Source organism: Capricornis sumatraensis, chromosome 9 (assembly GCF_032405125.1).
Source record: "Capricornis sumatraensis isolate serow.1 chromosome 9, serow.2, whole genome shotgun sequence".
Classification (NCBI taxonomy): Eukaryota; Metazoa; Chordata; class Mammalia; order Artiodactyla; family Bovidae; genus Capricornis; species Capricornis sumatraensis.
Genome location: NC_091077.1, coordinates 79,684,965 through 79,712,216, shown reverse-complemented (window position 1 = coordinate 79,712,216; position 27,252 = coordinate 79,684,965). Strand labels below are relative to the sequence as shown.

Genomic DNA, 27,252 nt, shown 5'->3' with positions numbered 1-27,252 from the left:
TAATTTCCCAAAGGGCTTTCCTGGTGGCTATGATGTTGTTGAATGACGAAGAACTAGGATTGAATGAGAATATCGTGTGTAGAGCACATAACACTGTTCTTGGCATGTAGCTATAAAGAATCTGCCTGCAATGCAGGAGACACGAGTTCCATCCCTGGGTCAGGAAGATCCCCTGGAGAAGCAAATGGCTACCCTCTCTCGTATTCTTGCCTGAGAAATCCCATGAACAGGGAAGCCTCGTAGACTATCATCCCGGGGGTTGCAAAGAATCAGACATGACTTAGTGACAAAACAACATAAATGAACCTTCCCAAGCCCTGTGTTTCGAGTGGTCAAGTTAGGATTTGTTCCCATCAAGCTGACTTCAGAGTGTACACCCTTGTCCCCTGAAAGGCCTTTCTGGAATTGTCTTTCATTGTGCAAATACTGAGTTGGCTGAACAATTTGTCCAGGCTTTTCCGTGAGATGTTATGGAAAAAGTATGGCCAACCCGTACTTTTGGAAGAGGTGAAACATTTTATGCTGGTCATTCTAGGTCTGGGTCAAGGAAAGACAGTTTTTTTGTTTGTTTGTTTGTTTTTTAACTCAAGACCATCTCCTTTTCCTGTATTATGAGTGTGCATGTTGTGAGGGGCTAGGCTTGCCTGGGTATAACAGAACACTGATGGATAATTCAAAGATGGCTGGCACAGAAGAGGAGAGTTTCACATTCAAGGGAGACTCTGGTGACATGTGACTGCCTGTGTGCTGCGCTGTGAGCCCACCCTCTTTGGTCTGCCTGCTCCCCCTGCCCCCCGCCCGGCCATGAGGCTGGTGAGGTTGGGCAAGCTCCCACCGCCTTGGTGGCCCCACTGGCTGCATCTTCCCTGGAGAGACAGGGCACAGCAGTTGGTCCCCATGTGGTTGGGATTCAGCCTGGCTTTATGACCAACTGGAGGCTGTTCTGTGGGCACAGATCCAAGGGGTCCTGACACCAGTCAGATTAAACAAGGCAGCTGGACCAAGTACACGGGAGGACCTGTGTCCTGCTTCCTGTTCTTCTAAAAGAAAATAGGGAAAGAAAGCTTTACATGTGCTTCTTTTTTAAAGGTATTTTAAAAATATTCATGTTATTTGACTGCGCTGGGTCTTGCTTATGGCATGTGGACTCCTGGGTCACAGCCTGTGGGCTCTAGTTCCCTGATCAGGAAGTCAAACTAGCCCCCCTGCATTGGGAGTGCAGAGTCTTAGCTACTGGACCACCAGGGAAGTCCCTACACATGCTTCTGAGAAGGAACTTCTCTGCTGTATCTTTGTTCTCCTGTTTGATTCACTCATCACAGCTTGCTCTGCTGCTAAGAGGGCCATGAGGATCTGATACACCATGGCCTCTCTAGCCTGGCCTCTCTTCCCATCTCCTTCCACCTGGGGAAGCCACCCCTGGTCAGGCTAGAGAACTGAAAGGCAGTGATGGTTCAGAAACCTTGGAGGGCTCAGGGTGACATGCCACCCGGATGTGCTGGAGGGGTTTGGGAATCAGCCGCAGCTGGGCTTCAATCATTCCACCACCTCCCAGCCTGTGACAAGCAGCCTCAGTTTCTTCACTGGCAAAGTGAATGATACTAGGAGCTTGTCTTTGCAATCTGTCCACTCAATTTGTTTCCTCCTTGATGGCCAGCAACCTTCCTTGTTATCTCACACAGACGATTGCATCAGCTCCCCCGCCTGGTCACACCACATTCAGAGAACTTGTTGATGAGATTAAAGCAGACTCCCTGTTTGTAATTTAAAGAAAAAAACAAAACCCAGTCTTTAATCAGGGTGTTTTCTGAACCTTGAAAGCCTCTTCTGTTTTCTGGCCTGACAGTGTGACCACTGTCCCTTTGCACGTACTGTTCTCTGGGTCTGGGATGTGTTCACTTCTTTTCATCTGGTTAACTCCTCCTTAACTTTCAAATCTCAGTAACTTCCTTTGCATTCTCAGTCTAGGCCACATCCCCAGCTAAGTGCTTTTATAACTGTGTAAATCTCTCCTTGGTATTGACCCCTGTCATTTTACTTTATAGTGTAACTACTTGACTGCTGTCTGTTTGCATTCCTGGCTGTAAGTTTCATGAGATTAGTGCCCCTATTCATGCCACCTCCTTTATCCTCAGAATTTACCATAGGGCCTAGCATATAGTAAGCTCTCAGAATAATGCTGTTGAATGAAAAAAAAAAAAAGAGTTGAATGAAAATATTGTGTGTAGAGCACTTAGCTCTCTTCTTGGCATGTAGTAAATATAAAAAAATGGGGCTTCCATGTTGGCTCAGACAGTAAAGAATCTGCCTGCAATGTAGGAGGCCTGGGTTCAATCTGAGTCAGGAAGATCCCCTGGAGAAAAGAATAGCTGACCACTCCAATATTCTTGCCTGGAGAATTTCATGGACAGAGGAGCCTGGTGGGCTACCGTTTACGGGGTTGCAAACACTGTTCTTGGCATGCAACAAGCATTAATAAATATGAGCTCTTAATGATAGTATTACTATTCTGACTGTGGGACTGGTGGGGAAAAATTCATCCAAATCATAAGTGTTCTTCTGATGTATATGTATGGCTGAGTCCCTTTGCTATTCACCTGAAACAACCAAAACATTGTTAACTGACTATACCCCAATACAAAATGAAAGTTTAGTTTGGGAAAAAGAAAAAAAAAAAACTTTTATTAAAAAAATGGTCTTCTGACTTTGGTTGCCCCAAGTTGGCAAGTTCTGGGGTGAAGTGATCTAGTGTGGAGGAAAATCTATACATATGCGCACACACACAGAGCCACACGGACACATGCAGGTCTCCCACGGGGACAACTGTGTTTGATTTCAGTTTCCTGGCAGCACCTTCTAGAACTAGAATGTGGCAGCAGGCAGAAGGCTGACTGTCCCAGGAGTCCTGGAGGAACCATCCAGGCACCAGTGGGCCTGAGGGTCTTCACCATCCACTGGTCCCAGGCCCACACTCTCCTCCTCATCTTTGCCCCATGCAGAGTGGGGCTGCAGATGTTGCGAGAGATCTAGAGAGATCACTCTGGAGAAGCTTGGAGAACAGGGGATGCCTCTAATGAAGAGTCCCCCGAGGTTCAAAAGTCCCTATCTGCCTGAGCATCTTGACAAGATCCCTCTTTCCTCCGGCTTCTCTAGTGGCTCAGATGGTAAAGAATCCGCCTGTAATGCAGGAGACCTGGGTTCAATCCCTGAGTTGGGAGGATCCCCTGGAGAAGGGAATGGCAACCCACTCCAGTATTCTTGCCTGAAGAATCCCATGGACAGAGGAGCCTGGTGGGCTATAGTCCGTGGGGTCTTAAGCATCGGACATAATAGCGACCAAGCACGCACACATACCCTTTTCTCCAGAACTTTTGACCTTGCCCTCACCGCAAAGCATTTCCACAGAAGACCAGTGTCCACAGGAGTTTTAGAGACTTTATTATGTATAAACAATTTAAACACTTTGCCATAAATTATCTTTGCCTGTCCCTAGTCTTTGCTTAGCAGCAAATTAAAATTAATATAAAAACTCGATGAACAAGTCATACATGTATATTACAAAAAAGTTCCTGTACCAAAGTTCTTATTAGACATTTTTTTATGTTTTTTTTTAACTTTTTTTTCTTGTTTTTTGTGGGTTTTTAAAATTTTTTATTTTCTCTCCTCGTGGTGACTGTCATGTGATTGTCTCAGTTTCTGGACCAAACAAACACACTAATAATTGTAAATCTCAAACAGTGATTGTGCCTCGAGGCTTAGGTATGTACAGGGTGATCTGAAGTGGTGCCCGTTTAGCAAAAGAGTGTCACGATGCCCACACCTCTACTGCAACTGATACCCACGAACTACAGAATCTAAACAGACTACACCCTGTAACTGCGTATTACTGTCCACAATGGAATCTTCAAAGACAAAAGAGTATGAAATTGATCTGTAGTGATTATAGCCACCCTTGGAATTAAATTTTACACTCTGCGCTCAAATAAATTAGCTCAGGCCAGACTAAATCAGGACCTGAGAGTTAAGTGCTGAACGGTATTATTTCGCTTCGATTTTTGATATTAATTTCCTTTTTTTTCCTTGTGTTTTTCTATTTTTTTTCTTTAAAAAGTTATTTCCAGTGCTCACTCTTTCACTTTTATCCCCCCCTCCCCAGTCGCTACACACAAATCACCCCCAAAGTCGTGGTTTAAATGCACCTGTATTTGTTTAAACGAAAACGTCTGTAGTAATCTATCCAACGAGCAGTCTGAATCGTGGTCCTTAGCTGGTCCTGGGATGCTGGCCCTCACGGATGTCTGTGTGTCGCTCACGTGTGAATGAGTGAGGTAATAGAACATGAGGCCTTCTCATCTTCACGTCTATGTTTCTCGGTCGGTGTGTTTGTGTGTGTGTGTGTGTGTGTGTGTGTGTGTGTGTGTATCTTGTTTGTTTCCTGTGTGCATATGTATGTTCTCTTGTTTCTTTTGAACATTTTGCGTCTCTTTCCGTCTCTTGGCTGCACAGACCCTGAACAAGTGGGTCATTATTTTAGGGGAACTTGGAACATGGTTGTGTGTTCGTCCATTTGTCTCTTTTGTGTTTTGTTTGTGTTTTTTATTTTTCCTCAGGAATTTTGCTGCCGGGCTTTAGTCTACTCCAGGAGGTGGGACTTCTCGTGTGGACAGTAGCATTTGAACTCAAAAAATGTGAGCCTTCTTGCCACTTGGTCTCCTAAAGCAGCCCGGCCTTTAGTGCCCCAGTTAGGTCTTCATCTCCTTAGGAGAGGAGATAACAGTGACTCCCGCTGAGCCATCCAGGCGAGGAATGGCAGCAGACGATTTTGTTACCTCTTTCCCATCTCGTTCTGTCTTAAAAACTGGATGTTGCTGCTACTGTCCGCCAGCTCAGGGTACTGCTCGACGGGAAGCACGTAATAGCCCTCGTAGCCCTGCACGCGGCCCGTGCTCAGCAGCTGCTGCTTCTCGCCCTCCGTCCACAGGCGGCTGCCCTCGCGGCCGTCCCTGGCTTTCTGCTGCTCCTTGGCCCAGGCCGTGCCCAGCGCCCTCTGCCTGGCCTGGTCCAGGACGCGGGCCTTCTCTTCATCCAGGGTGTCGGGGGTGAGGCCGTAGCGGATGCTGAGCAGCAGCGTGGAGTACTGGAACTCGATGTTGGTGAACCTTCGAGTCCTGCCGTTGACCAGCAGCGTGGGCTGCGACACGGTCACGTTCACCCCGCTCTCCAGCACCTTGCGGCCGATGGTGGTGCCCAGGGTGACCAGGTCGGCATCGGCTGAGCCGATCTTCACGAAGTAGTGGGTGTCCTTGCCCTCGATGCTGTAGTGCATCTTGTCCAGGTAGTAGGCGTTGTTCAGCACAGACGCCACTTTGCGGCTGTCCTCGCTGGCGATGCTGGACACGCCGGTGGTCACCCGCCCCTCCTTGATGGCGAACATGATGCCTTTGCCGATGATGGGTGTGGTGGTGGCGAACCAGTGGCCTGCTTTCTCGCGGATGCTGGCGTGGAGCTTCTTAGAAATGACCTGCCCTTCAAGAGCCAGGAAGGCCTGGTTGTGCCTCTCGGTTGTCTGCTGGACACCTGTAATGAGCTGTGGGCAGAAGAGACACAGAGAGCTGAGGGGGGTGGGCTGGGTCAGAAAGAGGAAGGCTGGGACACCCCTGCAAGAATGCGTCTTGTGTCTGTCATGATCAGAACTAAGAGAGCCCTACCTTTCGGAACTAGGACAGGCTGGCTTGTTTCCAGTGCTCTGATGGTATGGCCTTCCCACCTTGTAACTATAAATGGGGGTGCAGAGGTATAATACCTGACTGGCATCTATACCCAGGCCTACCCACTTACCGTGTCTCTCCATCACTGCAGAAGAGAGAGTCATTTGGCCTGCTGATGGTTTAGCAGCTGCCTTATACATGTATAGGGGCTTCCCTGGTGGCTCAGGTCGTACAGAATCTGCCTGCAATGCAGGAGACCTGGGTTCGATCCCTAGGTTGAGAAGGTCCCCTGGAGGAGGGAATGGCTACCCACTCCAGAAGGGGATGTTCACTAACTTCCTTGAGTTGGCACTGTGCTACTCCAAGTACGGCTAGGAGCTGAGGCATCACCAGGACCCTCCCTGTTAGCAAAGACTAGAATCTTTGGCCTCCCTCCTGACCTGAGTCAGAAGCTGCATCTTAACAAGACCCTCTACCTGGTCTGCATGCATATGAATGTTTGAGAAGCACCAGGCTAAAGAGATTCCAGCTTTGTGGGCCAGAGGGAATATCCCCAGGCTTTTTGAGCCATTTGCTTTGGATCCTAGCCCTGCTTCTGCAGGGGGACAAAATCCCCATTATCTCCTTGGCCTTGAGTTTTCTACTCACAAATTACAACTCGTCTCAATTGGTGGTTGGGGGACAGGCTGGGATAATGGAGGAGGCTGTGCTGGGGAGGTAACGGCACTTAGATAAATGAGCGAAATGATGGCTATTCATCCAGTGAGTGGTCCCCACGGGGCAGAACTGTGAGAACACTGTTCTCAATTACCCGGCAGTTCCTCCTGGTCTCTCTCTAGTGACACAGTCTGGACAATTATTCAGAGCAGCTGAGACCTTTCAGAGGTTGATCGTGCCAAGCATGAGTTCTGCAGCAGGAGAGATCCAAACGCAGATGCCCACCCCTCCCATCCAATCGTGGCCGCGGTCTCAGCTGCACCCAAATTGAAACTGACCACCTCTCGGTCATCACCAAGAAACCCAAGCACAGATTATGTTCTGAAAACTCAATCTGTATACGTTTGGGCCATAAAACACTGAGATTTTATGTGAGGCATAAAAGTGTTCTTTAATGGGACAGAAACTGCAAACCACCGTTTTATTACGTCCCATAAAAGCCAAAAGGGTTATGATCTTACAGGCAGTGCAGATGGTAGGTTGCGGCTAGATTTCTCAGTGCTGCTGTTAATCAAGGAGTGACTCAAGGGCACACACTGAACAGATAATGATACCACAATTAAGGTAATAATTGAGGTTGGGAAGAAATATGTGCTGTGCCAGACAAGTAACAGCACTGACGTCTGCTGTCTTGTGAAGCCACCAGGTTTCATGCCCCTTTTATACCCAGCTCCAATGTTTTCTGCTGCTACTGACATGTCCTTGGCCCCGACATGGTTCTGTTTGCCAGAGGGAATGATGACGGTATTTCGGATTCTTGGCAGGGACCTCCACTTACCTGTCCGCTCTCACTTGCTTGACTCTCTGACAATTCATAGGGCGGAGGCACGAAATACATTTTGGCTCTTGGGAAGCCAGGAATTATGTTGCTGAGCTGAAATCCAAACATCACAAGCCAGCTTTTCACATCTATGGTGGAAACAGAAATAAAGACTTCTGAAATCACGATGGGTAGAAAGCCAGAGGGGATCTTGGAGAGAGAAGGAAATAAAGTGGGATGTTGAGTATGAAGTCCAGCAGGAGAGGGAGGCAAGAGCCTGTGAGGGTGTCCTGGTCTGGACCTAGAGCTGCTTTACTGGGGCTCTAGGAAACAGATGTCCTTCCAGACTTGGTCAGTTGACCCCAAACCCCCCTCCACGTGGTGATTTAGGACAGTGCTGGAGTAAGCTAGATCTCCCTTTGGAAGCCCGTGTTGTGTGACCTTCGGCAAGTTCCTGGCCCTCTCTCAACTTCAGGTTCATCAGCTATAAACTACTAATGTCATTGGGCTGTCGTGAAGGTTGAGGGAGAAAATTCACGTGGAGGGCTTATCAGGGTGCCTGGCACGTGGCTTGTTCAGTCACAATGAATTCCTTCATTTGGCAAGTACTTCAGTATTGATGGGCCAGTCAATGTGCTTAGAAGCTAGAGATACAATGATCGGAAACGTATAGATGTGATGATTAACACTGTGCAGGACCTCCAGGCAGGGGCTGCTGCACCGAGCCTGGCTCATTATGAAAGGGGGGGGGGGTCCCTGAGTGTATGCAATGCAGAGAGTCACCTGGCTCCTGAGACCCTTTCCTCAGGTGTCCACTCTTCAAACAGAGGTCAAGAGAGAGCTCATCTGTGCTCAGAATACAATTGCCCTTTCCTGCTAAGGCCTAGCAGAGAAGGCAATGGCACCCCACTCCAGTAATCTTGCCTGGAAAATCCCATGGATGGAGGAGCCTGGTAGATTGCAATCCATGGGGTCGCTAAGAGTCAGACACAACTGAGTGACTTCACTTTCACTTTTCACTTTCATGCACTGGAGAAGGAAATGGCAACCCACTCCAGTGTCCTTGCCTGGAGAATCCCAGGGATGGGGGAGCCTGGTGGGCTGCTGTCTATGGGGTCGCACAGAGTCGGACACAACTGAAGCGACTTAGCAGCAGCAGCTAAGGCCTAGGGTTGGGTCGGCTCCATTGTCACGCTCCATCTCTATTCCTGAATTCCTTCCTCGTGATTTCATTATACAAGCAGTCAAGGCTTCCAGTATCCTGGCCTCTTAGTTTTTTGGTGATCCTCCACTTACTAACTCTCCTGCTCATCCTTTGGAGCTTGTGATCATCAGCAATTCTACCTCAATTTCATAGGCATCACCTTCTGACCACCGCCTGGACTCTCTTTAGTTGACTCTCTTTTGTAACCTCATGCCTCATACTCCCAGAACGTCTCCCTTCCCTAGGACCTTCAACCCAACCTAAACTACTTTTCCCATCCCCCAGCTTCTTCATCTGTCTTCTCTCCTTACCTAGCATGCATTCCACAGTCAGTCATTAGAATCATTCCCTTGTGTATATTCTCAGATCCTTTGCCTCTTTCTCATTTCATCACACTTGCTTGGTGAAATCATGGAAGGCTCCTGTTTGTCCCTGTTGCAGCTGAATGTGGCAGCAGAAATGAACAAAGCCACACTGACTGGTGTTAAATTCCTGACCGTGAACCCCAACTGTGCCTTCCTGATGCCTGGTAATCTGACCATATCCCCTTTTTCCATTCAGTCCTTCTCCCATTCTCCCGGGTGATTGGCTACTTCTCATCTCTCCTAAAACATCCCACACCTTCCTCACTCTAGCAGCTGACCTTTAATTCCTATCTGAGAAAACTGATGCGGTCAGGGGGAATTTCCATAAACGCTCATCATGTTTACCAGCCTACCAGCATTAGTACCCATATTCTCTCTTTCCTTCTGTTACTCCACATGAGCTGCTGGAAAAAACCCTCCGCTGGTGTAACAGGTCACCCCATCAACATACGAACATGCCACTAAGTACGCACCTTTAAAATTCCTCTCTTGGCTGTCCTTCTCCCTTTAGCCACCATACATGTCTCACCCCCTTTATAAGAACTTCTCAAACTCAAAATAATTCTCTAGACAGAGGAACTCCCATTTCTCTCCTTTCAATCAGGCTTTGCTCCAAAGATGCATTAAAACAACACTTGTCAAGGTCACACATGACCTCCATGTTGCTGAGTCCAATGCTGACTGTGGTCCTCATCTTACTTTGACCTGTGGGAAGTCTTTGACAAGCTGAACGCTCCTGCATCTCTCTCTGTTTTAGCCTTGTGGACAACACACTGTCTTGTCCCTCTCCCACCTTTGTGGCTACCTCTTGTCCCTCTTTGGTTCCTCCTCATCCCTCTGCTCTGAATGCTGGGATGTCCTAGACGCAGTCTGTGAACTTCTTCTCCACTCTATTTTTCCCAGACATGGTGATCTAATCCAGTCTCAGGGCCCTCAAAACCATTTTTTTTTTTTGCTTCCAAGTTTGAGATAATATTGACATACAGAACCGTATAATTTTATACAGCATGATTTAACTTATATCATGAAATGATTAGTACATTTAGTGAATACCTATTGTCTCATAGAGATATAAAATAAGAGAAAAACATTTTTTTTTCTCTTATGATGGAAACTCCAGGATGGAAAACATACATCAGTTTTAGCTATATTTATCATGTCATACCCATACATTCTATCCCTAGCCCCATCTATATTCTAAGCCAGATCACCCTAAATATACTCAGAGTTAGCAAAAATGCACCTTATCATTTTCACATGGTGCCTTAATGGAGAGGAGAATGCCTAATAGAAACACTTGTCCATTATTTGATTTGATTACACAGTAAAGGATTCATATAAGGACATGTTTGTTTTTAAATAATTTACCTATTTTTGGCGGCACTGGGTCTTCTGCTTGGGCTTTTCTCTAGCTGTGGCGAGTGGGAGCGACTCTCTGCTTGCAGTGCTCAGGCCTCTCATTGAAGTGGCTCCTCTTGCTGCAGAGCGCAGGCTTTAGGGACACGGCTCCCGGGCTCTGCAGCGCAGGCTCAGTAGTTGTGGCATGTGGGCTTTAGCTGCTTCACAGCATGTGGGATCTTCCTGGATCAGGGTTTGAACCCATGTCCCCTGCACTGGCAGGCAGATTCTTTACCACTGAGCCACCAGGGAAGCCCCAGGACATGTTTTATTTGCACCTCAGTACCACTTGCATGCTGGTGCCAACTCCAGAATTTATGTCTCCATCTAGGACTTCTCGCTCAATGCCCAGCCTCTGTCCAAGCCTCAGCTCCTTGTTTTCCTCTCCACATCTGTCGCAGTAGCCTTCCTTGATGATGGTAACTCCATCCTTTCAGCTACCATCCTGGACCAGTTTTTTCTCACTCTCTGTCTAATCCATCCATAAATCCTCTCCTTTTTTTTTTTTTTAAATTGATGTAAATCTCATGTAACATAAAACTCATCATTTTAAAGTTCATGTTTGGGAACACATGTAAGAATTAAAGATTTTAAAATTAAATAAAAAAAATTTCAAAATAAAAAAATAAAAAATAAAAAAATAAAGTGCACAATTCAGTGGCTTCCAGTTACATTCACAATGTTGTGCAATCATCATTTCTGGAATTCATGAATCCTAAAACGTGCTCATCATCCCCTCAAAAACTGCATCACTATTAGTAGGCATTCTGCATTCTTCTTTCCCCTCAGTTCCTGACAACCACCACTGCTTTCTAGTCTCCATGGATTCGCCTTTTCTGGATATTTCATATAAATGAAATCAAAGAACATGTGGCCTTTCACGTCTGGCTTCTGTTGATTAGCACATCATTTTCAAGGTTCATCCATGTATCAGTATATTATTATTACTTATGGATCAATATTCTGTTGTTTGGATATATCCCATTTTGTTTATTCATTCATCAGTTAATGGATATTTGGGTAGTTTACACTTTTTTTTTTTTTTTTTACTATTATGGCTAATGCTATTATGAATATCCATGTACAAATTTATATATTTTTTCATTGACTGTCAGGGTTTTATTATTATTTTAGAATAACATTAAAAAATGAAGTATAGTGATTTACAGTGTTGCATTAGTTTCAGGTATAGCAAAGTGATTCAGTTATGTACATACATACATATATATTCTTTTTTTACTTTAGTTTTTATTTTATATTGGAATATAGTTGATTTACAGTGTTGTTTCAGATGCACAGCTAACTGATTCAGTTATCCATATGCACATATTCATTCTTTTTCAGATTATTTTCCTATAGAGGTTATTACAGAATATTGGGTAGCGTTCTGTGTGCTATACAGTAGGTCCCTGTTGATTACCTATTTTATATATTAAAGTGAAGTTGCTCAGTCGTGTCTGACTCTTTGCGACCCTATGGACTGTAGCCCACCAGGCTCCTCTGTCCATGGAATTTTCCAGGCAAGAATACTGGAGTGGGTTGCCATTTCCTTCTCCAGGGGATCTTCCTGACCCAGGGACTGAACCCAGGTCTCCCGCATTGCAGGCAGATAATTTACCATCTGAGCCACCAGGGAAGCCCATTTTATGTATAGTAGTTGTTATTTAGTTGCTGAGTTGTGTCTGACTTTGCTGCCCCATAAACTGCAGCACTCCACGCTTCCCCGTCCTTCACCATCTCTTGGAGCTTGCTCAGACTCAGGTCCATTGAGTTGATGATGCCATCTAACCATCTCATCCTCTGTTGTCCCCTTCTCCTGCCTTCAATCTTTCCCAGCATCAGGGTCTTTTCCAGTGAGTTGGCTCTTAACATCATGTGGCCAAAGTATTGGAACTTCAGCGCCAGTCCTTCCAATGAATATTTAGGGTCGATGCCTTTTAGGACTGACTTGATCTCCTTGCTGTCCAAGGGACTCTCAAGAGCCTTTTCTAGTACCACAGTTTGAAAGCATTAAATTCTTCAGCACTCAGCCTTCTTTATGGTCCAGCTCTCACATCTGTACATGACTACTGGGAAAACCATAGCTTTGACTAGATGGACCTTTATCATTTGTCAGCAAAGTGATGTCTCTGCTTTTTAATACACTGTCTAGGTTTGTCACAACTTTTCTTCCAAGGAGCAAACATCTTTTAATTTTATGGCTGCAGTCACCATCTGCACTGATTTTGGAGCCCAAGAAAATTAAAATGAAATCTGTCACTGTTTCCACATTTTCCCCCATCTATTTGCCATGAAGTGACGGGACCGGATGCCATGATCTTCGTTTTCTGAATGTTTAGTTTTAAGCCAGCTTTTTCACTTTCCTCTTTCACCTTCATCAGGAGGCTCTTTACTTCCTCTTCACTTTCTGCCACTAAAGTGGTATCATCTGCATATCTGAGGTTGTTGATAATCATTTCTCTTGGCAATCTTGATTCCAGCTTCATCAAGCCCAGCATTTTGCATGATGTCCTCTGCACATAAGTTAAATAAGCGGGGTGACAATATACAGCCTTGACATACTCCTTTGCCAATTTTGAGCCAGTCCACTGTTCCATGTCTAGTTCTAAATGTTGCTTTTTGTCCTGCAAACAGGTTTCTCAGGAGACAGGTAAGTTGATCTGGTACTCCCATTTGTCTAAGAATTTTCCACAGTTTGTTGGGATACACATAGTCAAAGGCTTTAGCATAGTCAATGATGCAGAAGTAGATGTTTTTCTGGAATTCCTTTGCTTTCTCTATAATCCAACAGATGTTGGCAATTTGTTCTCTGGTTCCTCTTATTTAGTTGCTAAGTTGCTTTTCTCAACCCAGCTTGTACATCTGGAAGTTCTCAGTTCATGTACTGGTGAAGCCTAGCTTGAAGGATTTTGAGCATAATTTTGTTAGCATGTGAAATGAGTGCAATTGTATGGTAATTTGAACATTCTTTGGCATTGCCTTTCTTTGGGATTGGAATGAAAACTGACCTTTTCCAGTCCTGTGGCCACTGCTGAGTTTTCCCAATTTGCTGGCATATTGAGTGCAGCACTTTCACAGCATCATCTTTTAGGATTTGAAATAGTTCAGCTGGAATTCCATCCCCTCCACTAGCTTTGTTCATAGAAATGCTTCCTAAGGCCGACTTGACTTCACACTCCAGGATGTCTGGTTCCAGATGAGTGACCACACCATCATGATTATCCAGGTCATTAAGAGCTTTTTTTGTACAGTTCTTCTATGAATTCTTGCCGCTTCTAAATCTCTTCTACTTCTATTAGGTCCTTGCTGCTTCTGTCCTTTATTGTGCCCAACTTGTGTATCTTTAATTTTCTTGAAGAGATCTCTAGTCTTTCCCATTCTATTGTTTTCCTCTATTTCTTTGCATCATTCACTTAAGAAGGCTTTCTTATTTCTCCTTGCTATTCTCTGAAACTCTGCATTCAGTTGGTTATATCTTTCCCTTTCTCCTTAGACTTTCACTTCTCTTCTTTTCTCAGCTATTTGCAAGGCCTCCTCAGACAACTACTTTGCCTTGTTGGATTTCTTTTTCTTGGGGATGGTTTTGGTTACCAGCTGTACAGAGTTACAAACCTTCATCCATAGTTCTTCAGGCAAATCCCTTGAATCTACTTGTCACCTCCACTGTATAATTGTTAGGGATTTGATTTAGGTCATAGTGGTTTACCCTACTTTCTTCAATTTAAGTCTGAATTTTGCAACAAGGAGCTGATGACCTGAGCCATAGTCATCAACAGGTCTTGTTTTTGCTGACTGTATAGGGCTTTTTCACCTTCAGCTGCAAAAAATATAATCAGTCTGATTTCGGTATTGACCATCTGGTGATGTCCATGTGTAGAGTCATTGTTGTTGGAAGAGGGTGTTTGCTATGACCAGTGCATTCTCTTGGCAAATCTGTTAGCCTTTGCCCTGCTTCATTCTGTACTCCAAGGCCAAACTTGCCTGTTACTCCAGGTATCTCTTGACTTGTTGCTTTTGCATTTCAGTCCCCTGTGATGAAAAGGACATCATTTTTTGGTATTAATTGTAGGAGGTCTTGTAGGTCTTCATTGAACTGTCCAACTTCAGCATTAGTGGTTGGGGCATGGACTTGGATTTTTGTGGTGTTGAATGGTTTGCCTTGGAAATATACCCAAGTACTGCATTTCAGACTCTTGTTGACTATGAGGAGTACTCCATTTCTTCTAAGGGATTCTTGCCTACAGTAGTAGATATAATGGTCATTTGAATTAAGTTCACCCATTCTCGTCCACTTTAATTCACTGATTCCTAAAATGTTGATGTTAACTCTTGCCATCTCCTGTTTGACCACATCCAATTTACCCTGACTCATGGACCTAACATTCCAGGTTCCTATGAAATATTGTTCTTTACAGCATTAGATTTTACTTTCACCACCAGTTGTTGTTCAGTTGAGACCCCACGGACTGCAGCATGCCAGGCTTACTCAAACTCATGTCCTTGAGTTGGTGTTGCCATCCAACCATCTCGTCCTCTGTCCACAACTGGGTGTTGTTTCTGCTGTGGCCCAGCCTCATTCTTCTGGAGCTATTTCTCTGTTCTTCCCCAGTAGCATATTGGAGACCTACCGACCTGGGGGGACTTATCTTTCAGTGCCATATCTTTTTGCTTTTTCATACTCTGCATGGGGCTCTCAAGGCAAGAATGCTGAAGTGGTTTGGCATTCCCTTCTCCAGTAGGCCACATTTTGTCAGGCCATGACTAGCAGGGACATGCCCTCCAGCCTCTCCACATAGCTGGAAGATATGCCCTGTGCCCTGGCTGTCTCACTGCTGGCCCTCGTTGAGTGTGTAAACCTTCATGGGCCATTGGGTGTTGGTCAATGTGAAGCCCGGGGCTGAGGCAAAGGCCCTGCTGCAAGAGAGTCTGAGAGAGGCTGGAGCCGATGTTGGAGGATGCCCAGGAACAGAGGGCTTCCCTGGTTTTCCATTGCCTCTGGCTGCCCTGGGGCCAGTCCACCAAGCTTCTAATTTACCCCTCCCTCCCATGTTTTTCCCCAGCAACTGCAAGTCTGCTTTCAAAGTCTGTTAGTCTGTTTCTGTGTTGCAAATGAGTTCATTTGTATCACTGATTTTTAGATTCTACATATAGGTGATATCAAATGATATTTGTCTTTCTGTGTCTAACTCTACTCAGTATAACAATCTCTAGGGTCCATCCACATTGCTGCAAATGGCATTATCTTGTTCTTTTTATGGCTGAGTAACATTCCATTGTATCTATGTTCCATATCTTTACCCATCCCTCTGCTGATGGACATCTAGGTTGCTTCCATGTCCTGGCTAGTGTAAACAGTACTGCAGTGAACTCTGGGGTGCGTGTATCTCTTCTAATTATGGTTTTCTCCAGATATATGCCCAGGAGTGGGATTGCTGGATCACACGGTAGCTCTATTTTTCTTTTCTTTTTTTTAAAAGAATTTCCATACTGTTCTCTGTAGTGGTGGTACCAATTTACATTCCCACTAACAGTGCAGGAGGGTTCCCTTTTCTGCACACTTTCTTCAGCACTTATTGTTTGTAGACTTTTGATGATGACTATTCTGACTGGTGTGAGGTGATACCTCATTGTAGTTTTGATTTGCATTTCTCTGATAATTACTGATGTTGAGCATCTTTTCATGTGCTTTATGGTCACGTGTATGCCTTCTCTGGAGAAATGTCTGTTTAGATCTTCTGCACGTTTTTTGATTGGGTTGTTTTTTTTTTTTTTGATATAGAGCTGCATGATCTGTTTGTACATTTTGGAGATTAAACACTGTTGGTTTTTTTTTTACTTTCAACTTACTTCTCCCATTCCCTAGGTTGTCTTTTTATTTTGTGTATAGTTTCCTTTGCCATGCAAAAACTTTTAAGTTTAATTTGGACCCATTTGTTTATTTGTGTAGTGATTATCTCATATAGTAGTTTTTATTTTAAGATCTAGTTTGTCTGATATGAATATTGCTACTCCAGCTTTCTTTTGATTTCCACTTGCATAGAATATTCTTTACCATTCTCTCACTTTCAGTCTGCATGTATTCATGTCCCTAGATCTGAAGTGGGTCTCTTCAGAGTAATTATTATTACTTCATATCAATTGCTTATTATCAATAAGTAATTATTGATATGTATGTTCTTATTGAAGAAGGAAATGGCAACCTACTCCAGTATTCGTACCTGGAGAATCCCATGGGCAGAGGAAGCTGGCAGGCTACAGTTGATGGGGTGGCGAAAAGTCAGATATGACTGAGTGACTTAGTATGCAAACACCCACGTTTTGATTGCTGCTTGGTTAATTGCTTTGGGTTTGTTTATCTAGCTCTTTTTCCCCCTTCCTCTTTTCTTGTGGTTTGATGACTACTTTTAGTGATGTGTTGGATTGTGTGTGTGTGTTTGTATCTATTGTAGATTTTTGGTTTGAGGTTCCTGTGAGGTTTTGATATAGCGTCTATGTGTATGAGATTGTTTTAACTTGCTGAGCTCTTAATTTCCCATGCATTTCTAATATCCTACATTTGTACTCGTCCCTCTTCTCACGGTTGCTGGTTTTGATATCGTATTTGTGTGTGATTTCCTACCCTTATGTTTGCCTTTACCATGAGCTTTTTGATTTGTAATTTCCTTGTTTCTAGTTGTGGCCTTTTCTTTTCTGCCTAGAGAAGCTCCTTTAGCATTTGTTGCAAAGCTAGCTTGGTGGTGCTGAATTATCTTAGCTATTGCTTGTCTGTAAAGCTTTTGATTTCTCCATTGAATCGGAATGAGAGCCTTTCTGGGTAGAGTACTCTTGATTGTAGGTTCTTCCCTTTCACCACTTTTTTTTTTCTTTCCTTTCACCACTTTAAATGTATCATGCCATTCTCTTCTTGTCTGCAGAGTTTCTGGAGAAAAATCAGCTGACAACCTTATGGAGATTCCCTTAAATATTATTTGTTGCTTTTCATAATTTTTGGTTGTCTTTTATTTTTGTCCCTTTGATTAATATGTGTCTCAGCATGTTCTTCCTTGAGCTTGTCTTGTATGGGACAACTCTGAACTTCGTGGACTTGAATGAGTGTGTCCTTTCTTATGACAGGAGTTTGGTACCTAATCTCTTCAAATATTTTCTCAGGCCATTCTCCCTCTCTCATCTCCTTCTAGGACTCCTATAATGGGAATGTTGATGTATTTAATGTCCCAGAGGTCTCTGAGAGTGTTCTCATTTCTTTTTTTCTTTTTCCTATTCCATAGCAGTGATTTCTACCACTCTCTTCCAGCTGACTTATTTGTTCTTCTGTCTCACTTATTCTTCTATTGATTTCTTCTAGACTATTTTTATTTCAGCTATTGTATTGTTCATCTCTGTTCTTTAAACATTTTAGGTCTTTTAAAAATGTTTCTTGTATCTTCTCAGTCTGTGCCTCCATTCGTTTTCCAGGATCTTGGATCATCTTTACTATCATTCTTCTGAATTCTTTTTCAGGTAGACTGCCTATTGCCAGGTCACTTAATTGTACTTCTGGCTCTTTATCTTGTTCCTTCATCTGAAACATACTTCTTTGCCATCTCATTGGGTCTTTCTGTGTTTGTGGTCTCCTTTCTGCAGACTGTAGGGTTGTAGATCTTCTTGCTGCTTCTGTCTGTCTCCTAGTGGATGAGGCTGGTCTAAGAGGCTTGTGCAGGCTTCCTGGTGGGAGGGACTAGTTCCTGCCCACTGGTGAGTGGAGCTAAGTCTTGTCCCTCTGGTAGGTGGAGCCATTTCAAGAGATATATTTTCAGGTGGCTTGTGATCTCAGTACAACTTTAGGCAGCCTGCCTGCTGATGAGGTTGTGTCCTCCCTCTGCTGATTGTTTGGCCTGGGGTGTCCCGGGACTACAGTCTGCAGGCTCTTGGGTGGGGCCAGGTTTTGGTGCCAAAATCACGACCTGGGAGAGCTCACACCAATCACTATTCCCTGGCACTTCTACCACCAGTGTCCTTGCCCCGACTAGTGAGCCACAGCCAACTACCACATCCCCAGGAGACCCTCCCTACACCTGCCCTGCCAAGACCCACAGGTAGGTCTGGCCCAGACTCCTGTGTGGTCACTGCTTTGTGCTGGGTGCCAGCACATGTGAAATCTTGTGTGCATCCTCCGAGAGTAGAGTCCCTGTTTCCTTCATTCCTCTGGAGCTCCTGCACGCAAGCTCTGCTGGCCTTCAACGCCAAATGCTCTGGAACTCCTCCTCCCGTTGCCAGACTCAGCCTGGAGAGCCCAACATGGGGCTCAGAACTCACTCCTACGGGAGAACCTCTGTCATATGATTATTTTCTGGTTTGTGGGTTACCCATCCAGTGGGTACGGGATTTGATTATGTCATGAAAGTGCCCCTCCTACCATCTGGTTGTGACTTCTTTGGATGTTAAAATATCTTTTTTGGTAGGTTCCAGTCTTTTTTTGTCGATGGCTCTTCAGCAGTTAGTTGTGATTTTGGTGTTTTTGTGAGAAGAGGTCCTACTCAAATCCTACTCTGCCATCTTGTCCAGAATCGAGGGCTCTACTTATGTTCTTTTCCAGATACTTTTCCATTAAAAGTTATTACAAGATATTGAATATACTTCCCTGTGCTATACAGGTCTTTGTTGTTTATTTTATATAAAGTATTGTGTATGTGTTAATCTCAAACATCGAATATATTTCCCCCTCCCCCTTTCCCCTTTAGTAATCATCGTAACTTTGTTTTCTATGTCTGTGAGTTTCTCTGTGTTTTAAAAAATAACTTAACTTGTACTATTTTTTAGATTCCACACATAAATTATATATTTGTCTTTCTGACTTAGTATGATAATCTCTAGGTTTATTCATATTGCTGCAAATGGCATTATTTTATTTTTTACGGTCAAGTAGTATTCCATTGTATATATGTACCACACCGTCTTTATCCATTCATCTGTTGATAGGCATTTGGACTGCTTCCATGTCTTGGCTATTATGAACAGTGCTGCTATGAACGTAGGGGTACAGGTATCTTTTTCAATTATAATTTTATCTTTTCTGGTTATATGCCTGGGAGTGGGCTTGCAGAATTATATGATAGCACTATTTTTAGTTTTTAGTTGTTTTTTTTTTTTTTAAGGAGCCTCCATACTGTTCTCCATACTGGCTGCACCAATCCACATTGCCACCAACAGTGTAGGAGGGTTCCCTTTTCTCTACACCCTCTCCAGCATTTGTTATTTGTAGACTTTAAAAAAAAAATTTAAGGGACTTCCCTGGTTGTCCAGTGGCTAAGTGTCTGAGCTCCCAATGCAGGGGCCTGGGTTCAATTCCTGGTCAGGGAACTAGATCCCACATGCCATAGTGACGATCAAAGATCCTGTGTGCCATAACCCAGGGAAGCCAAATAAATAAATAATTTAAAAATTTAAATATTTATTTGGCTGAGTCAGGTTTTAGTTGCAGCACTTGGGACCTTTAGTTTCAGTATGTGGGATCTAGTTTCCCCACCAGGGATTGATCCTGGGCCCCTGCATTGGGAGCGCAGAGTCTTAGCTACTGGACCACCAGGGAAGTCCCATTTGTAGACTTTTTGATGATGGTACAAATTGACACTTGAAAATGTGTTTTTAGTTCTCTTGTGTATACACCTAGGTGTGGAATTGCTGAGTCCTATGGTTAAATCCTTTAGTTTTACTTTTAAAACAGACCAGAATCTGTGTCTTCTCACCACTTCTACCATCTCAACCCTTGCCTCGTCTTCTAACCGGTCTCCCTGCTTTCAACTCTGCTCCACACACCCTGTCAGCACAGCAGCCAGAATAAGCCCCTAGCATTCCTCTACTCATTACACTCCAGGGATTCCCTCGTTTCTCTCAATGAAGAAGTGAAAGTCCTGCTAATGGTCTGCAGGGACCCTTAACATGTGATCTCTCCTCTCCTGCTCTGCTTCAGCCTCTCTGCTATTTCTTAAACATGCTAGGTGCACACTCATCTTGGGGCCTTTATACTGGCAACCCCTCTACCTGAAATGTGCTGTCTTACTCTCTCCTTTTTCAAGTCTTGCTCAGATACTGCCTCCAATAAGGCTGACCTCAACCACCACATTTAACCCCTGCCCATTCCCACCTAACAATCCCTAGTCCCTTCCTCATGCATCCCCCACCACCAAAACTGAAACCACACTTTAACATGTGTCTCATATGGTTATTTATTGCATTCATTGTTTACTGTCTGTCTCCCTCACTGAGAATGTGAGCTCCACCAGGACAGGGAGTTAAAAGTCTATTTCATTCACTGATGTCTCCCCAGGGCTGGCACAAAATAGGTGCTCAGTAAGGATTCATGGGGTGGATGAAAGAACAAACACTGAACATACGTGTCAAAAGCCACCTTGACTACTGTGTGTGACAGAGGAACTACCTGTACCTGCCTGAGAAGATGCTTCTGAAGGGGTTGAATAAGGTCTACCCAGCTCCTGCCCGAGGGCTGGTATGAGGGGCTTAATGCAACTTTGCTGCTAAACACACAGGCCTAGAAGACCCTCTAATGAGGGAGATTCTGGGATCCGTGGTATATCCATCAGCCTTAGGTACAGACAAGGTATTGAATGACTTGGTAACTATACTTATTAACGATAGTCTATTTAAGACTGATTAACATCAGTAATCATACATGTATACAGGCTGAGTTGCTTCGGTCATGTCCGACTCTGTGATCTTACGTAGCCCACCAGGCTCCTCTGTCCATGGAATTCTCCTGGCAAGAGTATTGGAGTGGGTTGTCATGCCCTCCTCCAGGGGATCTTCCAACCCAGGGATTGAATGGGAGTCTCTTATGTCTCCTGCACTGGCAGGTGGGTTCTTTACCAGTAGCGCCACCTGGGAAGCCCATTTAAGAGTGATTATCCTCAATAATCATAAGAGAGGTGCACATAAAAACCACAGTGAAATAGTACCTCATACTTCTCAGAATCACTGCCATCAAAAAGACAAGAGACAGTGAGGATGTGGAGAAAAGGGAGTCCTTAAGCACTGTTGATGGGAATGTTAATTGGTGTAGCCACCATGGAAAACAGTATGCTGCTGCTGCTGCTGCTAAGTCGCCTCAGTCGTGTCCGACCCTGTGCGACCACAGAGATGGCAGCCCACCAGGCTCCGCCGTCCCTGGGATTCTCCAGGCAAGAACACTGGAGTGGGTTGCCATTTCCTTCTCCAATGCATGAAAGTGAAAAGTGAAAGAAGTCGCTTAGTCATGTCCGACTCTTTGCAACCCCATGGACTGCAGCCTACCAGGTTCCTCCATCCATGGGATTTTCCAGGGCAAGAGTACTGGAGTGGGGTGCCATTGTCTTCTCCAGAAAACAGTATGGAGGGTCCTCAAAAATTAAAAATACAACTGCTATATGATCTGGTAGTCCTACTCCTGGGTATTTATCCAAAGAAAACAGTAATTTGAAAAGACATACGCACCCCTATGTTCATTGCAGCATTATATATAATAGCTAAGACATAGAACCCAAGTGTCCATGGACAGATGAATGGATGAAGACAATGTGGTATGTATGCATCTATAGTGGAATATTACCCAGCTATAACAAAGAATGAAATCTTGCCATATGTGACAACGCAGATGGACCTTGAGGCTGTTCTTAGTGAAAGAAGTTAGCGAAAGACAAACACCATATGTTTTTACTTAAATGTGGACTCTAAACAACAAAACAAATGAACAAATAAATTAAAAAATAGAGTCACAGATACAGAGAACAAACAGGTGGTTGACAGTGGAGATGAGTGGGGGAATGAGCTAAGTAGATGAAGGGGATTAAGAGCTACAACCACCAGTTATAAATAGGTCACAGGGATGTAATGTACAACTCAGGGAATATGGTCGATAGCACTGTAATAACTTTGGTGCGTAATCTATAAAAATATTGAGTCACTATGTTGTACACTTGAAGCTAATATAATAATGTAAGTCAACTATACATCAATAAAGAAGTCATTTAAGAATACAGGTTTGAAATTGCTTTAAAAATTGTGTCAGCAGCCCAGCAGAGAGAAGCCTGGCTTTAGTCCAGCAACAATCATATACTCACAGAGCACCTCTGTGCAAAGTACCAACAGATGATGAATGCAGTGCAGTGTGGATTTCTAAACTTGGTATTCCTGGTCACCCATCATGATCACCTGTCAAGACTGTTCTGCCATATCTAGGTATCATCTTACTGGTATTTTCTATCTAATTGAAAAATTGTTTTGCCTTGTCTACTTAAGGAAATCCCTTTAAAAAAAGAAGAGACTTTCTGTCCCTACCATAAGTAGGAAAGGAGACTCTCTGCAAACAGAAAATAACTGTAAAATTAAAACAAAGCAATGCAATTAAATTGGAGCATGATTTTGTTACCTGCTACCGGGGGAGTCTTAGACCTGCTCTCTCCGTTAAAAAGGGAGATTAGAAGTGTTAATGAGGTGTTAAATACACACCAGCATCAACTGGAGGCTTTCTCCTCTGCCGATTTGGGAGAATAAAAACAGCATGGAAAGAAACTAACTTTCCCCATTTGTGTTGCCATGTTATTTAATACCTCATCTGTACAGTGTATAAAATGATCACATCTTTCACCAGGGATATGAAGGGAATCCCACGAAAGGCAAGAGAAGAGGTCTTTGCCCTCAGCAGACTCTGCATCCTGACTTCTTCCCTGCAGGCATCTCTCCCTGGTCTCTAGGAGATGAGTTAACAACACCCTGCCTGGGGAACCAGACACTTCTTCATTTTCTTTTTTTGGCCACACCATACTGCATGTGGGATCTTAGTTCCTTGGCCAGGGATTGAACATGTGCCCCCTACAGTGGGCGCACAGAGTCTTAACCATTGGACCACCAGGGAAGTCGCAAGAGACCAGACATTTTAATGGCCACTCCGATGAACACTAACAGTTCATGTCACGTGTCTTCTTCTTTTAAAGTTTCTAACGTGGCTTGGTTTCTTCTGAAATGTTTATTCAAGTTGCTTGTCTCTTCCGTTTTGCAGAAGGCACTTGTGGCATCATACAGACACCTCTCCTCCTTTCAAAGTCATTGGTGTCCTCATTTAGCCTCCCTAAACAATCAATCCTCGAGGTAGGAGCTGGTGATGTGGCCCCTCCTAATAGCTCATCACTCCCCTACCTTATGTTCTTCGCAGCAAGTGCTGCTAGAGCACGTGCTCTGTAATATACACTGTCAGCACAGCGGCTTAGGTGCTACATGCAGACAGCAGAGCATAGAGTGAAGAGGAGGCTGGGCCTCCCTCCTCTCAGGGAAATCAACCTCCATGAAGTCCGACTTCAGACTTGTATGAACCTGGGGGTCTGTAAGCCCAGAGACGCCCAAGGGAGAAAGGTAGGGAGCCCACCCAAGTCATCGTGGGTAACATTTCTGAGGTTTGCTTACCTCAGAATGGGGGGTTTCAGATTTGCCAGAGCAATGCCACTCAGGGCAGAGTTTGGGATCTGTTTCAAAGTAGAGCTGCAGACCCCTGGGAGCCCTAGGGAATTACATAAAGGGGATAACTTCACTCCTCACCTACAGACTTCCTGTCTCCAAGTCTAGAGCTTCTTATAAAGAACAAGTGCATTCCTACCATCGATCAGGCTTTGTGCAGGCCTCAGCTCTTTACATATCATGACTCACTTGCTCCTAACAGGGGGTCTATGCTGCTCGCCTCTGTGCCAGTAGAGGAAACAGCCTCCACCAGCCTCAAGAGGTGTCTGCTACATTCAGAGAGCTGTACTTCCAAACAGGAAAGATTCTTTTGAGCACAAGAGAGGGAGAGAGAGAGAGAGAACTTCTATTCCTGACGTTCCTGCTGTGACTACACGTTAATTACTTCTTAAATTGTGAGTGGCAAGTTCAACCACTCTGCTCATCTCCTAAGATCCAAATTAAGAGTCACAAAGATGGGTTTACAGATGAGCCAACACTTGGATAGCAGAGAATGATTTGATGTTCTCTCATGGGGTGCATCCTTCGGAGGTCATCTCGTCTGCAGCAGGCAGCCGGTGTGGGCTTGTGCCTGGTCCAGTGCTCTTCATCCAGGTTCTCTTCCTCTGCTTTGACTGCAGACATTAGTCCTAGGCGTGGGGCTTCTCTAACAGGACCTTTTATTTTAGACTCTTCCTAGTGTTTTCTGGATTCAATTTTGTTGGACTTTGTTCAGCCTGGCTTTGATGCCCATTTATTGAGTCTCCATGAAGCACTGGAATGAGAACTGTCATCTTGCTATTCAAAAAACTCTGCTAATTTCTTTTTTCTATTTTTACTGGCATATAGTTGATGTATTTATTTTAAATTATACTCCAGTAAAAACATTTGGAGTATATTATATGCCAATAAAATCATTTTAAAATACATGAAATTCTAAAATGATTTTTATTGGAGTATAGTTGCTTTACAATGTTGTGTTAGTTTCTGGTGTGCAGCAAAGTGAATCAGCTATACGTATTCGTATATCCTCTCTTTTTTAGATTTCCTTCCCATTTAGGTTACCACCAGGCACTGACTATCTGCTAATTTCTTTTTGTCTTTTCGGGAGAACCAGGAGAGTAGCTGAGGGGGTCAGTGAGGTTGACTGTGCTTTGCAAATGATTTTGTTTGGGTCTTGGTAGCTGTAGGGTGTCTGTTTAGCCCATTCTGAGGACTTTCTGTTTGCTTCTGGCTGGTCCATCCCCAAGGTGTCCGGTGCCAAGAGGGCTCTGGGAAGTGCATTCTTGGGGGTGGAGGCCTTCTTCCATGCCTGAGATAGGCGTGGGCTGCCACCCCATGCCTATTGTTTTCTTCATCTGGAGACTCTTCCTCTCCCTTCCCCACTTCATAGTGGCCTCAGCTCAAATGCCCCTTCCTCTGTGAGCACCCCAAAGAAATGGGATCCTTTGTTCTCTAACTCTTAGCTGTTTCATTTATCTTCACGGCCCTTGTCATTATATACATAAGGGTGTGTGTGTTTTCCTGAGACGCCCTTTAGTTAGAAACTGCAGTGTGGTCAGTGGAAGCGGGAGAAGGTGGGACGATTTGAGAGAACAGCATTGAAACACATACGTTACCATATGTAAAACAGATAAGCAGTGCGAGGCTGATGTATGAAGCAGGGCACCCAAAGCTGGTGCTCTATGACAACTTGGAAGGATAGGGTGGGGGGTGGTTCAGGATGGTGGGGACACATATATTCCAATTAATATGGCCAATTAATATTGACGTATGGCAAAAACCACCACAATGTTGTAAAGGAATTCTCCTCCAGTTAAAATGAATGAATGGAAAAAAAAAGAAACTGCGGTGAGCTGGGTGGACACAAACCCTGCTAAGCCCTGGGGAAGGGAGGACGCCTTGGCAGAGTAGCATGGCAGGGCCCCCCGATGATGCACAGTGGGGTGACGAGGAGGGAGCTAGCTTGGCTGTAACTCCTGTACTCCTGAGGTACCAGCTGCTTCGGTTATAGGGGGATGCTGGGTTCAACTTCAAAGGCTCTGGAACTTGTCAGTGAGGCACAGCATGGCCAGAGGTTGACCTTTAAGGTCATCTATTTTTGCAGCATGGGGCACTGAGGGCCACACTGTGCTCCAGGGAGCTGCTGCTTCCTTTCCTGTTCTGGGGATGGATGAGTGATCCCTGGTTACCTGAGGGTAGGGACCCTCTGGGCCTGAGGCTTCCCTGGCCCATGGCTAAGAGCTATGAGTTCCCTGGAACTTGGTGGGGGCTTGGAATTGGGGTCCTCACTGTTATTCACCAAAAGTGCATGTTCAGGTGAGATGGCTCCATATTCTTTGCTGAATATTGGTCTTTTTTCTTCCATTCAGGGGCTCTATCTTACAGTCCACTGCATCTCTAGTACTTATATATTAGATGAAAATATCTGTCAATAGGTAAATAGACAGACAGATGGATAAGGACCCTCATTTAACCAATTTCTCACTTAGCATGAAGAAGCAGATTATTTGCCTTCCTTGACCTGTTTATCCAGACCTCTCTCTGCAAGCTTCCTATGTCCTTTTGACCTTTTTTTCTTTTTTCTGTGATTGAGCTCTGAGTGGCTTGCAGGATTTTAGTTTCCCAATCAGGGACTGGACCCGCAGCCCCTGTAGTGGTAGCACAGAGTCTCAGCCACTGGACCACCAGAGAAGTCTCCTGTCCTTTTTGACTTGTGCGCATGTCTTTCTTCAGCCTTGAGTTCATTTCTACCACCAAGATCCCCTTCTTTCTTCAAGCCTGGTTTGAGGTGGGGCCCTTCTGGACTATGCCAAAATTTTCAAAACTGAAGTCATCTGCACATGCACTTATTTGAGAGAAGTGTCTGCCTTGTATCCATTGCATCCCCAGTAGGCATCACTGACTCGATGGACATGAGTCTAAGTAAGCTCCAGGAGTTGGTGATGGACAGGGAAGCCTGGCGTCCATGAGGTCACAAAGAGTCGGACATGACTGAGCGACTGAACTGAACTCCAGGATGAAGCATGCTGGTGTCTTAAAAGTGCTTGTTGAATGAATAACTGGACAAACACCTATATGGTAGCATAGACTTAATCCCGTTTTCCATGATCACTGCTTAATTTGTTTCTCAACAGCCTTGTCGTAAGGTTAGGAGCTGGGTCATAGTCATCTCAGTACCCACGCTGTTTCGTTGCTTCACTAGTGATGGTGATGTTAATAACACAAGTAGATACTCTTTTGTGAACATCCTCTGTCTAAGTGCCAGGCACTGAACTTTACATACATAAGTTCATTTCCTTCTTACGATCACTCTGTGAGATGATTTTGTTAGTGCCCTTTTGCAGAGAAGGATACTACAGCTCAGAGATACTGGACAACCAGCCCAAGGTCCTTTGACTTATAAATAAAAGAATTTGAACCACGTATTTCTGAGATCAGGGTCTCATCCTTTCCTCCTTCATAAGGTTGCTTTCCTCTTTTGAGTTAGAGAGGGCTCTTATAAAAGTTGTTTCAATGGAATGGACTTGAAAATAGCCAGGACATCTTCAAACAGAGCTGCCTGGATAGCTCAGTTGGTAGAGCATGGGACTTTTAATTCCAGGGAAGATGCCCTGGAGAAGGGAATGGCAACCTAGT

General features: G+C 44.5%; 1 protein-coding gene across 9 annotated transcripts in view; it reads right to left on the bottom strand.

Annotated features, from left to right (window-relative positions):
* Nucleotides 1–4,825: 4,825 nt before the first annotated feature.
* The window catches only part of TENM2 (teneurin transmembrane protein 2), a 1,060,439-nt gene continuing 1,038,012 nt past the window's right edge, over nt 4,826–27,252 (bottom strand). For all 9 annotated transcript variants that reach the window (XM_068980695.1, XM_068980696.1, XM_068980697.1 and 6 more), the window contains 2 exons: nt 7,204–7,334; nt 4,826–5,587 (listed from right to left, as the gene is read on the bottom strand). In XM_068980695.1, the coding sequence (XP_068836796.1) occupies nt 4,826–5,587; nt 7,204–7,334 (893 nt within the window). The remainder of the gene's footprint in view (nt 5,588–7,203; nt 7,335–27,252) is intronic.